Raw genomic sequence first — 13,588 nt, forward strand, 5'->3', positions numbered from 1 at the left:
CCTGGCCCCAAACTGCCCCACGGCCACGTCACCGTGGGGCAGACCCACGGATTCTGTGGGGCCGATGACCCCTAGAGACCCCCCAGAGCCCTGCGGAGCCCCATTGACCCCCATAGACCCCTAGAGACCCCATAGACCCCATAGACCCTGGGAAGTGCACGGCCCCGAACTGCCCCACCGTGGGGCAGACCCACGGATTCCGTGGGGCCGATGACCCCTAGAGACCCCCCAGAGCCCTACGGAGCCCCATTGACCCCCATAGACCCCTACAGACCCCATAGAGCCCTATAGAACCCATAGAGCCCAAGTGACCCCGAGAACCGCACGGCCCCGAACTGCCCCACCGTGGGGCAGACCCACGGATTCTGTGGGGCCGATGACCCCTAGAGACCCCATGGACCCCACAGACCCCATAGAGCCCTATAGAACCCATAGACCCCTAGAGACTCCTATAGAACCCATAGACCCTGAGAACTGCCTGGCCCCAAACTGCCCCACGGCCACGTCACCGTGGGGCAGACCCACGGATTCCGTGGGGCCGGTGACCCCTAGAGACCCCCCAGAGCCCTACGGAGCCCCATTGACCCCCATAGACCCCGATCGAACCCATAGAGCCCATAGACCCTGGGAAGTGCACGGCCCCGAACTGCCCCACGGCCGCGTCACCGTGGGGCAGACCCACGGATTCTGTGGGGCCTACAGACCCCTATAGCCCCTATAGTCCCCTATAGCGCCCCCTTGGGCCCCCACTCAACCCCCCCCAAGACCCCCCCAACCCCCTCTACCCCACATCCCCCCCCATGACCCCCATCCATCCCCACCCCATAACTCCCCATAGCCCCCCCCATGGCCCCCGATAGCGCCCCACAGCCCCCCCATGACCCCCCCAAGACCCCCCCAACCCCCTCTACCCCCCTGCCCCACATCCCCCCCCACAACCTCCCCCCTCCCCACCCCATAACTCCCCATAGCCCCCCATAACCGCCCCCCATGACCCCCCCGTCCCACTCTAACCCCCTGCCCCACATCCCCCCCCACCCCATAGCCCCCCATAGTCCCCCATAGTGCCCCATAACCCCCCCCCATGGCCCCCCCATCCCCCTCTAACCCCCCGCCCCACATCCCCCCCCCCCATAGCCCCCCATAGTGCCCCATAACCGCCCCCCATGGCCCCCCCATCCCTCTCTAACCCCCCGCCCCACATCCCCCCCCCCATAGCCCCCCATAGTGCCCCATAGTGCCCCATAACCGCCCCCCATGGCCCCCCCATCCCCCTCTACCTCCCTGCCCCACATCCCCCCCCACCCCCATAACTCCCCATAACTCCCCCCCATGGCCCCCCCATCCCCCTCTAACCCCCTGCCCCACATCCCCCCCCCCCACAACCTCCCACCTCCCCCCCCCATAGCCCCCCATAGTGCCCCATAACCGCCCCCCATGACCCCCCCATCCCTCTCTACCCCCCTGCCCCACATCCCCCCCCACAACCTCCCCCCTCCCCACCCCCATAACTCCCCATAACTCCCCCCCATGGCCCCCCCATCCCCCTCTAACCCCCCGCCCCACATCCCCCCCCCCCATAGCCCCCCATAGTGCCCCATAACTCCCCCCCATGACCCCCCCATCCCCCTCTAACCCCCCGCCCCACATCCCCCCCCCCCCCAGCGCCCCATAGCGCCCCACAGGCGCCCCCCGGCACGCACGCGGATGGAGCTGTTCCCCAGCTTCTCCATGACGTCCACCATGAAGTCCCGGATGGCGCCGAACTGCTCCCCCGTGAGGCTGCTGGAGCCGTCGAAGAGGAAGACCAGGTCCACCATGCCCAGGAGGCAGCCTGCGGGCGGGGGGCAGGCCGTGGGGCAGGCCGTGGGGCAGGCCGTGGGGCGGGGCGGGGGGGCAGGGCGGGGAGGCAAGGGGGGGGTGAGGCACCGGGGCAGCCCTGGAGGCGGGGGAGCCCCGTGGGTCACGCCACCGTGGTCTTCCATGGGGCAACGTCGCTATGGGTCACACCACCGTGGCCTCCATGGGGCACCCATCAACATCGCTATGGGTCACACCACCATGGGCTCCATGGGTCAACCATCAACATCGCTATGGGTCACACCACCATGGGCTCCATGGGGCAACCGTTGACGTCCCCATGGGTCACACCACCGTGGGCTCCATGGGTCAACCATCAACATCGCTATGGGTCACACCACCATGGCCTCCATGGGGCACCCATCAACATCACTATGGGTCACACCACCATGGTCTTCCATGGGGCAACCGTCAACGTCCCCATGGGTCACACCACCATGGCCTCCATGGGGCACCCGTTGACGTCCCCATGGGTCACAACGCCATGGTCTTCCATGGGGCAACCATTGACGTCCCCATGGGTCACACCACCATGGGCTCCATAGGGCAACCATCAACATCGCTATGGGTCACACCACCGTGGTCTTCCATGGGGCAACCATCAATGTCACTATGGGTCACACCACCATGGGCTCCATGGGTCAACTGTCAACGTCCCCATGGGTCACACCACCATGGCCTCCATGGGGCACCCATCAACATCGCTATAGGTCACACCACCATGGGCTCCATGGGGCACCCGTTGACATCCCCATGGGTCACACCACCATGGGCTCCATGGGGCACCCATCAACATCGCTATGGGTCACAACGCCATGGTCTTCCATAGGTCAACCATCAACGTTGCTATGGGTCACACCACCATGGCCTCCATGGGGCACCCATTGACGTCCCCATGGGTCACAACGCCATGGTCTTCCATGGGGCAACCATCAACGTCACTATGGGTCACACCACCGTGGGCTCCATGGGGCACCCATCAACATCGCTATGGGTCACACCACCGTGGGCTCCATGGGGCACCCATCAACATCGCTATGGGTCACACCACCATGGGCTCCATGGGGCACCCATTGACGTCCCCATGGGTCACACCACCATGGGCTCCATGGGTCAACCGTCAACATCGCTATGGGTCACAACGCCATGGTCTTCCATGGGGCAACCATCAACGTTGCTATGGGTCACACCACCATGGCCTCCATGGGGCACCCGTTGACGTCCCCATGGGTCACAATGCCATGGTCTTCCATGGGGCAACCGTCAATGTCCCCATGGGTCACACCACCGTGGGCTCCATGGGGCAACCGTCAACGTCGCTATGGGTCACACCGCCATGGTGGTCATGGTTGACTTCAAGAGGTTGCCCACCCTCTCGGGTGGCCAGAGGGCCACTGGGTTGGCTGTGGGGCCACCAAGTCCCACCTCAAACTCCCCATGGGTCAACCACCAGGGTACTTATGGGTCCCACCACAAGGCCGCCATGATGGTGGTGGACAAAGACGGGCAACCGGCGCCTCTCCGGGAGGTTGCCCACCCTCTCGGGTGGCCACTGGGTTGACCGTGGGGCCACCAGGTCCCATGGGTCCCACCTCAAGCTCCCCACAGATCATCCACCGACGTCCTTATGGGTCCTACCACAAGGCCGCCATGATGGTGGTGGACGAGAGGGGCAACCGGCGCCTCTCCGGGAGGTTGCCCACCCTCTTGGGTGGCCAGAGGGCCACCGGGTTGACCGTGGGGCCACCAGGTGCCACCTCAAGCTCCCCACAGATCATCCACCGACGTCCTTATGGGTCCCACCACAAGGCCGCCATGATGGTGGTGGACGAAGAGGGGCAACCGGCGCCTCTCTAGGAGGTTGCCCACCCTCTCGGGTGGCCACTGGGTTGACCGTGGGGCCACCAGGTCCCATGGCTCCCACCTCAAGCTCCCCACAGATCATCCACCGACGTCCTTATGGGTCCCACCACAAGGCCGCCATGATGGTGGTGGACGAAGAGGGGCAACCGGCGCCTCTCCGGGAGGTTGCCCACCCTCTTGGGTGGCCAGAGGGCCACTGGGTTGACCGTGGGGCCACCAGGTCCCATGGGTCCCACCTCAAGCTCCCCACAGATCATCCACCGACGTCCTTATGGGTCCTACCACAAGGCCGCCATGATGGTGGTGGACGAGAGGGGCAACCGGTGCCTCTCCGGGAGGTTGCCCACCCTCTTGGGTGGCCAGAGGGCCACCGGGTTGACCGTGGGGCCACCAGGTGCCACCTCAAGCTCCCCACAGATCATCCACCGACGTCCTTATGGGTCCCACCACAAGGCCACCATGATGGTGGTGGACGAAGACGGGCAACCGGCGCCTCTCCGGGAGGTTGCCCACCCTCTTGGGTGGCCAGAGGGCCACCGGGTTGACCGTGGGGCCACCAGGTGCCACCTCAAGCTCCCCACAGATCATCCACCGACGTCCTTATGGGTCCCACCACAAGGCCGCCATGATGGTGGTGGACGAAGAGGGGCAACCGGCGCCTCTCCGGGAGGTTGCCCACCCTCTTGGGTGGCCAGAGGGCCACCGGGTTGACCGTGGGGCCACCAGGTGCCACCTCAAGCTCCCCACAGATCATCCACCGACGTCCTTATGGGTCCCACCACAAGGCCGCCATGATGGTGGTGGACGAAGAAGGGCAACCGGCGCCTCTCTAGGAGGTTGCCCACCCTCTTGGGTGGCCAGAGGGCCACCGGGTTGACCGTGGGGCCACCAGGTGCCACCTCAAGCTCCCCACAGATCATCCACCGACGTCCTTATGGGTCCCACCACAAGGCCGCCATGATGGTGGTGGACGAAGAAGGGCAACCGGCGCCTCTCTAGGAGGTTGCCCACCCTCTCGGGTGGCCACTGGGTTGACCGTGGGGCCACCAGGTCCCATGGGTCCCACCTCAAGCTCCCCACAGATCATCCACCGACGTCCTTATGGGTCCCACCACAAGGCCGCCATGATGGTGGTGGACGAAGAGGGGCAACCGGCGCCTCTCCGGGAGGTTGCCCACCCTCTCGGGTGGCCAGAGGGCCACCGGGTTGACCGTGGGGCCACCAGGTGCCACCTCAAGCTCCCCACAGATCATCCACCGACGTCTTTATGGGTCCCACCACAAGGCCGCCATGATGGTGGTGGACGAAGAGGGGCAACCGGTGCCTCTCCGGGAGGTTGCCCACCCTCTCGGGTGGCCGGCTGGCCGGCGGGGGGTTGGTGGCCAGCAGCCCCTCACCTTGGTAGCCGGGGGCCAGGACGCGCCGGGGCCGCAGCTGGGGGTCCAGCAGGAGGCAGATGCCGCTGGAGTAGACGTTGCGGTCGCACTCGCGGGTGAAGCCGGGGCCACAGGCCTGGGGGGGGGAGGGGAGGGGAGGGGGAGGGGGGGTGGGTGGGGGTGGGGGAGGGGCGGTGGCCCCCTCCCCTCCCCCCCCCCCGGCCCCCGCGGTGGCCGTGACTCACGATGGTGACGTCGCCATCCCGGGCCAAGGCCATCCCCATGTGGGTCTGGGTGCTGTTCCCTGCGGGGGACGGACCAGTTCAGCCCAGTTCAGCCCAGTACGGCCCAGTTCCATCCCATCCCATCCCATCCCATCCCAGTCCGTCCCAGTCCCGTCCCATCCCATCCCAGTCCGTCCCAGTGCATCCCATCCCATCCCAGTCCATCCCAGTCCCATCCCAGTCCCATCCCATCCCAGTCCATCCCAGTCCATCCCATCCCATCCCAGTCCATCCCAGTCCGTCCCAGTCCATCCCATCCCATCCCAGTCCACCCCAGTCCCATCCCAGTCCATCCCATCCCACCCCAGTCGCATCCCAGTCCATCCCAGTTCCATCCCAGTTTATCCCATCCCACCCCATTCCTTCCCAGTCCATCCCAGTCCCATCCCGTGCCAATCCCAGTCCATCCCATCCCAGTCCATCCCAGTCCATCCCAGTCCATCCCAGTCCCATCCCAGTCCATCCCAGTTCCATCCCAGTCCCATCCCGTGCCAATCCCAGTCCATCCCATCCCATCCCAGTCCATCCCAGTCCGTCCCAGTCCATCCCAGTCCCATCCCAGTCCATCCCAGTTCATCCCAGTCCATCCCAGTCCCATCCCATCTCAGTCCATCCCAGTCCATCCCAGTCCGTCCCAGTCCATCCCATCCCACCCCAGTCCCATCCCAGTCCATCCCAGTCCCATCCCAGTCCGTCCCAGTCCATCCCAGTCCGTCCCAGTCCATCCCAGTCCCATCCCATCCCAGTCCCATCCCAGTCCCATCCCATCCCATCCCAGTCCGTCCCAGTCCGTCCCAGTCCATCCCAGTCCGTCCCATCCCATCCCAGTCCGTCCCAGTCCATCCCAGTCCATCCCAGTCCGTCCCAGTCCGTCCCATCCCATCCCATTCCCATCCCATTCCCATCCCAGTCCGTCCCAGTCCATCCCAGTCCGTCCCAGTCCGTCCCATCCCATCCCATTCCCATCCCATTCCCATCCCAGTCCGTCCCAGTCCATCCCAGTCCATCCCAGTCCGTCCCAGTCCGTCCCATCCCATCCCATTCCCATCCCATTCCCATCCCAGTCCGTCCCAGTCCATCCCAGTCCATCCCAGTCCGTCCCAGTCCGTCCCATCCCATCCCATTCCCATCCCATTCCCATCCCAGTCCGTCCCAGTCCATCCCAGTCCATCCCAGTCCGTCCCAGTCCGTCCCATCCCATCCCATTCCCATCCCATTCCCATCCCAGTCCATCCCATTCCCATCCCAGTCCCATCCCAGTCCGTCCCAGTCCGTCCCAGTCCCACCTTCCAGCTCCAGCTCCCGGCACTCTCCGGTCTCCACCCGGCACTGGAAGAGCCGCCCCCCCTCCCCCGCCTCCGCCGGGGCGCCCACCACCAGCCTGGGGGGAGGGGCGGCCGTGACCCACGGATGGGGGGGGACCTCGGGGTCCTGGACCCACGACCCAGAGGGGACCCATGGTCTGCGACCCACAACTGGGGGGACCTGGGTGTCTGTGACCCACAACTGGGGGGACCCAGGGCCCTGGACCCACAGCTGGGGGGAGCCAGGTGTCTGTGACCCATAACTGGGGGGACCCGGGGTCCTGGACCCACAACTGGGGGGACCCAGGTGTCCGTGACCCACAACTGAGGGGAGCCAGGGGTCCTGGACCCATAACTGGGGGGACCCAGGGTCCTGGACCCACAACTGGGGGAATGCAGGGGTCTGTGACCCACAACTGGGGGGACTCAGGGCCCTGGACCCACAACTGGGGCAATGCAGGGGTCTGGGACCCATAACTGGAGGGGGGGAGACCCAGGTGTCCTGGACCCACAACCAAGAGGGGACCCAGGCGTCTGGGACCCATAACTGGGGGGACCGGGACCCATAACCCCGAGGGGATTCGGGACCCACAACCCCGAGGGGACTCAGGTGTCCGCGACCCATAAGTGGGGGGACCCAGGCATCCGAGACCCACAACTAAGAGGGGACCCGTGCCCCACATCCCCCTGCCCCACATCCCCCTGCCCCACATCCCTACCGGGAGCCGTTGAGCTGCAGCACTCGGTGCCCGAAGCTGCGGGTGTCGTTGTGGGTCAGGATCCGATATGGGGCCGGGTGGATGTTGAAGGCCCCGATGTGGGGCAGCGCTGTGGGGCAGAGTGGAGAGAGGAGGTGGGGAAGGAGGGGGGAGGGAAGGCGGGACCCACGGCGCCCCATAGGAGCAGCCTGCCCCACACTTCACCCCTATTTAACGCACGGGGAGGGGACCCAGGTGTCTGGGACCCACAACTAAGAGGGACCCAGGCATCGGGACCCACAACTGAGGGGACCCAGGCATCTGGGACCCATAACTGGGGTCACCCAGACATCCGGGACCCACAACTAAGAGGGACCCAGAGATCCGGCCCCATAACTGGAGACACCCAGGCATCCAGCCCCACAACTGAGGGCACCCAGGCATCTGTGACCCATAACTGAGGGCACCCAGGCATCCGGGACCCATAACTGGGGGGACCCAGCCATCCGGGACCCACAACTAAGAGGGACCCAGGCATCCGGCCCCACAACTGACGGCACCCAGGCCTCTGGGACCCATAACTGGGGTCACCCAGGCATCCGGCCCCATAACTAAGAGGGACCCAGATATCCGGCCCCATAAGTGGGGGGACCCAGGCATCCGGCCCCATAAGTGGAGAGACCCAGGCATCTGGGACCCATAACTGGGGGGACCCAGCCATCCGGGACCCACAACTAAGAGGGACCCAGGCATCCGGCCCCATAACTGAGGGCACCCAGACATCCGGCCCCATAAGTGGGGGGACCCAGGCATCCGGCCCCATAAATGGAGAGACCCAGGCATCTGGGCCCCATAACTGGGGGGACCCAGCCATCCGGGACCCACAACTAAGAGGGACCCAGGCATCCGGCCCCACAACTGGGGGCACCCAGGCCTCTGGGACCCATAACTGGGGTCACCCAGGCATCCGGGACCCATAACTGGAGAGACCCAGGCATCCGGCCCCATAACTGGGGTCACCCAGCCATCCGAGACCCACAACCGAGGGCACCCAGCCCCCCGTGCCCCACACCTCCGCCATGCCGCCCTCCTGCCCCACTTCCTTCCCCCCCGCGTGGCGAAGCGCCTGGGCGCCCCACTGCCCCCTCCCCGCCCCCCACCCCCCACCCCCCCACCTCCCCCTTCCCTCCCCCCCCCCCCAACCTGCCCCCCCCCCAACCTGCCCCCCAACCTCGTACCCGCCACCAAGAGCCCCACGGCGACACCCAGGACGCCGGCGCCCGCCATGTTGCCGATGTCACCCCTTTTCTCCCCTCCCACCCCCCCATTTCCTTCCTCCTCCTCCTCCTCCTCCTCCGCCGCCCCGGCCGCCCTCGCGGGGTGCCCCCCGCCAGCCGCCGCCTTCCCCATCCCCCCCAACCCCCGGCCCCACATCCCTGCCCCACATCTTCTCCCCCCGCCGCCGCCGCCGCGGTGGTGGTGGCCATGGCGGGGGGCTGGGACCGCGTCCTCTGGGCCCTGGAGGAGCTGTCGGGGGCCGAGCTGCGGCGGGTGAAGGCGGCCTTGAACCGGCCGCCGCCGGGGGGGGCGGGGGGGGGTCCGGGGCCCATCCCCCGGGGCAGGATGGAGGGGGCCGACGCCCTGGACCTCGCCCACCTCATCGTCGGCCATTACGGGGAAGGCTTCGGCCTGCGGGTGACGGCCCAGGCCCTGCGGCGCAGCCAGCGGCGGGACCTGGCCGAGGCCTTGGTGGGGGAGGAGGGTGAGGTGGGGGCGGGGGCGGGGGGGGGGGGGGGGGGGGGTGACGGTGGGGGGGGGGTTGGGTGGGGGTCGGTGGGGGCAGACGTTGGGGTGAGGGTCGGGGTGATGGGGGTTGGGGTGGGTGATGGTGGAGGGGTCAGGGGTTGGGTGGGGAAGGGTTGGGTGGGGGTTGGGGTGATGGTGGAGGGGTCAGGGGTTGGGTGGGGAAGGGTCGGGTGGGGGTTGGGTGGGGGTTGGGTGATGGGGATGGGGTCGGGTGGGGCTGGGTGGGGCCGGATGTTGGGTTGAGGTTGAGGTGATGGCGGTTGGGTGGGGGTTGGGTGGGGGTCGGGTGACGGGGGTGGGGTTGGGTGGGGGTCGGTGGGGGCAGACGTTGGGTTGAGGGTCGGGGTGATGGGGGTTGGGTTGGGTGATGGTGGAGGGGTCAACGGTTGGGTGGGGGTTGGGTGGGGTGAAGGGTTGGGTGGGGGTCGGGGTGATGGGGGTGGGGTCAACGGTTGGGTGGGGAAGGGTCGGGTGGGGGTTGGGGTGATGGGGGTTGGGTTGGGTGATGGTGGAGGGGTCAAGGGTCGGGTGGGGGTTGGGTGATGGGGGTGGGGTCAAGGGTTGGGTGGGGAAGGGTTGGGTGGGGGTCGGGGTGATGGGGGTGGGGGTCGGGTGGGGGTTGGGGTGATGGGGGTTGGGTTGGGTGATGGTGGAGGGGTCAAGGGTCGGGTGGGGGTTGGGTGATGGTGGAGGGGTCAAGGGTTGGGTGGGGGTTGGGTGATGGGGGTGGGGAAGGGTTGGGTGGGGAAGGGTTGGGTGGGGGTTGGGTGATGGGGGTGGGGAAGGGTTGGGTGGGGAAGGGTTGGGTGGGGGTTGGGGTGACGGGGGGGGGTCGGGTGGGGGTCGGTGGGGGCAGACGTTGGGTTGAGGGTTGGGGTGATGGGGGTGGGGAAGGGTCGGGTGACAGGGGTGGGGTCTTGGGTTGGGTGGGGGTTGGGTGATGGTGGAGGGGTCAACGGTTGGGTGGGGGTTGGGTGGGGAAGGGTTGGGTGGGGGTTGGGTGATGGGGGTGGGGAAGGGTTGGGTGGGGGTCGGGTGGGGGTTGGGGTGACGGGGGTGGGGTTGGGTGGGGGTCGGTGGGGGCAGACGTTGGGGTGAGGGTCGGGGTGATGGGGGTTGGGTTGGGTGATGGTGGAGGGGTCTTGGGTTGGGTGGGGAAGGGTCGGGTGGGGGTTGGGTGGGGGTTGGGTGGGGGTTGGGTGATGGGGATGGGGTTGGGTGGGGCTGGGTGGGGCCGGATGTTGGGTTGAGGTTGAGGTGATGGCGGTTGGGTGGGGGTTGGGTGGGGGTCGGGGTGACGGGGGTGGGGGTCGGGTGGGGGTCGGGGTGACGGGGGTTGGGTTGGGTGATGGTGGAGGGGTCAAGGGTTGGGTGGGGGTTGGGTGATGGGGATGGGGTCGGGTGGGGCTGGGTGGGGCCGGATGTTGGGTTGAGGTTGAGGTGATGGCGGTTGGGTGGGGGTTGGGTGGGGGTCGGGGTGACGGGGGTGGGGTCTTGGGTCGGGTGGGGGTCGGGTGGGGCGGGGCCTGGTGGCCTGGGGGTTCCAGCCGGAGCGGGGGTGGGATGGGTGCTCCAGCACCCTCACCCCACCCCCACCCCGCCTCCAGCCCCCCGCCCCTCCCCCCCCGCTGACCTCCCCCGGGACGTCACGGCCCCCCCGCCCCCCCCGGCCGAGCTCTTCGTCAGGCGCCACCGGCTGCTCCTCACCCAGCGGGTGACGGGGGTGGGGGCTCTGCTGGACCACCTGGAAGCCGCCGAGGTCTTGACCACCGAAGGGGTGGCCGAGGTGGCCGCCGCCTCCACCCCCCAGGAGAGGATGAGGCGCCTCTTGGCCACCGCCCCCTCCTGGGGCCGCCGAGGCCACGAGGAGTTCCTGAAGGCCCTGCGCCTCCTGCACCCCCTGCTGATGGAGGAGCTGGAGGGGGGCGAGGACCTTCAATGGTCTTCACCCAACCCGTGAAGACCCTCGAGAAGTTCGGGAGGGCTTCCAGAAACCGGGCAAGTCCTCAAGAAGCTTCCGGAGGCCCTCCAAGAGCTTCTGGAGAACCTCCAAAAGCTCTGGAGAACCTCAAAAAGCTTCTGGAGAACCCCCAAAAGCTCTGGAGAACCTCAAAAAGCTCTGGAGAACCCCCAAAAGCTCTGGAGAACCTCATAAAGCTTCTGGAGAACCCCCAAAAGCTCTGGAGAACCTCCAAAAGCGGTGGAGAACCTCAAAAAGCTCTGGAGAACCCCCAAAAGCTGTGGAGAACCTCAAAAAGCTTCTGGAGAACCTCCAAAAGCTCTGGAGGACCTCCAAAAAAAGCCCCATGGAGACCCTCGAGAAGCTCTTGAGGGCCTCCAGAAGGTCTGGAGAACCTCGAGAAGCTTCCGAAGGTCCTCGAGAAGCTCCAGAGAACCTCGAAAAGCTTCCGAAGGCCCTCACAAAGCTTTGGAAGGTCTTCAAAAACCCATGAAGGCCCTCGAGAAGCTCCGGAGAACCTCAAAAACCTTCTGAAGGCCCTCGAGAAGCTTCTGGAGAACCTCAAAAAGCTCCGGAGAACCTCAAAAAACCCCCAAGGAGACCCTCGAGAAGCTCCGGAGAACTTCGAGAACCTTCTGGAGACCCTCACGAAGCTTTTGAAGGTCCTCAGCCTTCAAAATTAAGATTTAAATAATTAAAATTTAATTAAAAAAGCGTCTCCGGCTCTTGCCCTGACGCTCGACCACCTCGTTTCCGGAAGGTTCCCCACCCATGGGTGTCATCCCCTCCCCCCTCCCCTCCCCCTTCCCCACCCCCCTTTCCCGCCGGACCTCGGAGACCTCGGGGGGCACCCAAGGGACCACGCAGGGGACCTTGGAGACCTCTGAGGACACCCAAGGGACCCGTGTGGGACCTTGGGGCCACCCAGGGGACCCGTGGAGACCTCGGGGGCACCCAAGGGACCCACGGGGACACCCAAGGGACCACCCAAAGGACTCCTGGTGACACCCAAGGGACCCCTGGGGACACCCAAGGGACACCTTGGGGACACCTAAGGGACCCCTGGCCCACCCAAGGGATCACCCAAGGGATCACCCAAGGGACCCCTGATGACACCCAAGGGACCCATGGGGCACCCAAGGGACTCATGGAGACCTCGGGGACACCCAAGGGACCATCCAAAGGACCCTTGAGGACACCCATGGGATCCCCAGGGACACCCAAGGGACCCGTGGGGACCTCGGGGACACCCAAAGGACCCCTGGGGACACCCAAGGGACACATGGGGACACCTAAGGGACCCCTGTCCCACCCAAGGGATCACCCAAGGGATCACCCAAGGCACCCCTGGGGACCTCGGGGACACCCAAAGGACCCATGAAGCACCCAAGGGACTCATGGAGACCTCGGGGACACCCAAGGGACCACCCAAGGGACACCTGGGGCCACCCGAGGGACCTGTATAGACCTCGGGGGCACCCAAGGGACCCCTGGGGCCACCCAAGGGACCACCCAAAGGACCCTTGAGGACACCCAAGGGACCCCTGGGGACCTCGGAGACACCCAAAGGACCCATGAGGCACCCAAAGGACTCATGGAGACCTCGGGGACACCCAAGGGACCACCCAAAGGACCCTCGGGGACACCCAAAGGACCCATGGGGCACCCAAGGGACATGTGGGGCCACCTGAGGGACCTGTGGAGACCTCGGAGACACCCAAGGGACCCCCCAAGGGACCCCTGGGGCACCCAGGGGACCACCCAAAGGACCCCTGATGACACCCAAGGGACCCGTGGGGACCTCGGGGACACCCAAGGGACCACCCAAAGGACCCTCGGGGACACCCAAAGGACCCCTGGGGCCACCCAAGGGACCACCCAAGGGACACCTGGGGCCACCCGAGGGACCTGTATAGACCTCGGGGGCACCCAAGGGACCCCTGGGGCACCCAAGGGACCACCCAAGGGACCCATGGGGCACCCAAGGGACCCATCAAGACCTTGGGGACACCCAAGGGACCCCCTGGCCCACCCAAGGGACCACCCAAGGGACCCCTGGGGCACCCAAGGGACCACCCAAGGGACCCTTGAGGACACCCAAGGGACCCGTGGGGACCTCGGGGGCACCCAAGGGACCCCCCAAGGGACCCCTGGGGCACCCAAGGGACAAATTGGGCCCTGGGGGGGCCACCCCAGCGTCCTCAGGGACCCCCCACCCCCCAAGTGACCCCTGGGGGACCTTCGGGTGCGCCGTGGGGCGGGGGAGGTGCCGGGTGCCGCCGTGGGGCGGGGTGAAGGCCCCGACCGCCCGGGTCCACCGAGGCCATTTGTGGGGCACCCAAGCGTCCCGTGGGGGCTGGGCCGGCCGCCCGGGGTCCCCTCCCCCGGTACTTAGGGGGCAGCCGTGGGGCAGGCCGTGGGGCGGGAGAGGGAGGGG

The 13,588-nt window shown here is 66.9% G+C and overlaps 2 protein-coding genes across 4 annotated transcripts in view; one reads left to right on the plus strand and one right to left on the minus strand.

Annotated features, from left to right (window-relative positions):
* Positions 1-8,686, minus strand: part of LOC141735295 (integrin alpha-L-like) — a 34,645-nt gene extending 25,959 nt beyond the window's left edge. For 2 of the 3 annotated variants that reach the window (XM_074567906.1, XM_074567904.1), the window contains exons 1-5: positions 7,407-8,001; positions 6,670-6,764; positions 5,345-5,403; positions 5,121-5,235; positions 1,704-1,834 (exon numbers count right to left, since the gene is read on the minus strand). In XM_074567906.1, coding sequence (XP_074424007.1) covers positions 1,704-1,834; positions 5,121-5,235; positions 5,345-5,403; positions 6,670-6,764; positions 7,407-7,585 — 579 coding nt within the window. In that variant the 5' untranslated portion in view covers positions 7,586-8,001. Of the gene's footprint in view, positions 1-1,703; positions 1,835-5,120; positions 5,236-5,344; positions 5,404-6,669; positions 6,765-7,406; positions 8,002-8,623 lie in introns of those variants that run through there. The other variant, XM_074567905.1, reaches the window with a different exon arrangement.
* A 58-nt stretch (positions 8,687-8,744) lies between these two features.
* Positions 8,745-11,856, plus strand: LOC141735325 (apoptosis-associated speck-like protein containing a CARD). The gene is made up of 2 exons (XM_074567971.1): positions 8,745-9,147; positions 10,799-11,856. Exons 1-2 carry the CDS (start codon positions 8,871-8,873, stop codon positions 11,149-11,151), a joined length of 630 nt encoding a protein of 209 aa, XP_074424072.1. The 5' UTR covers positions 8,745-8,870; the 3' UTR covers positions 11,152-11,856.
* Positions 11,857-13,588: the final 1,732 nt, after the last annotated feature.

This window comes from Larus michahellis, chromosome 30 (assembly GCF_964199755.1).
Source record: "Larus michahellis chromosome 30, bLarMic1.1, whole genome shotgun sequence".
NCBI lineage: Eukaryota > Metazoa > Chordata > Aves > Charadriiformes > Laridae > Larus > Larus michahellis.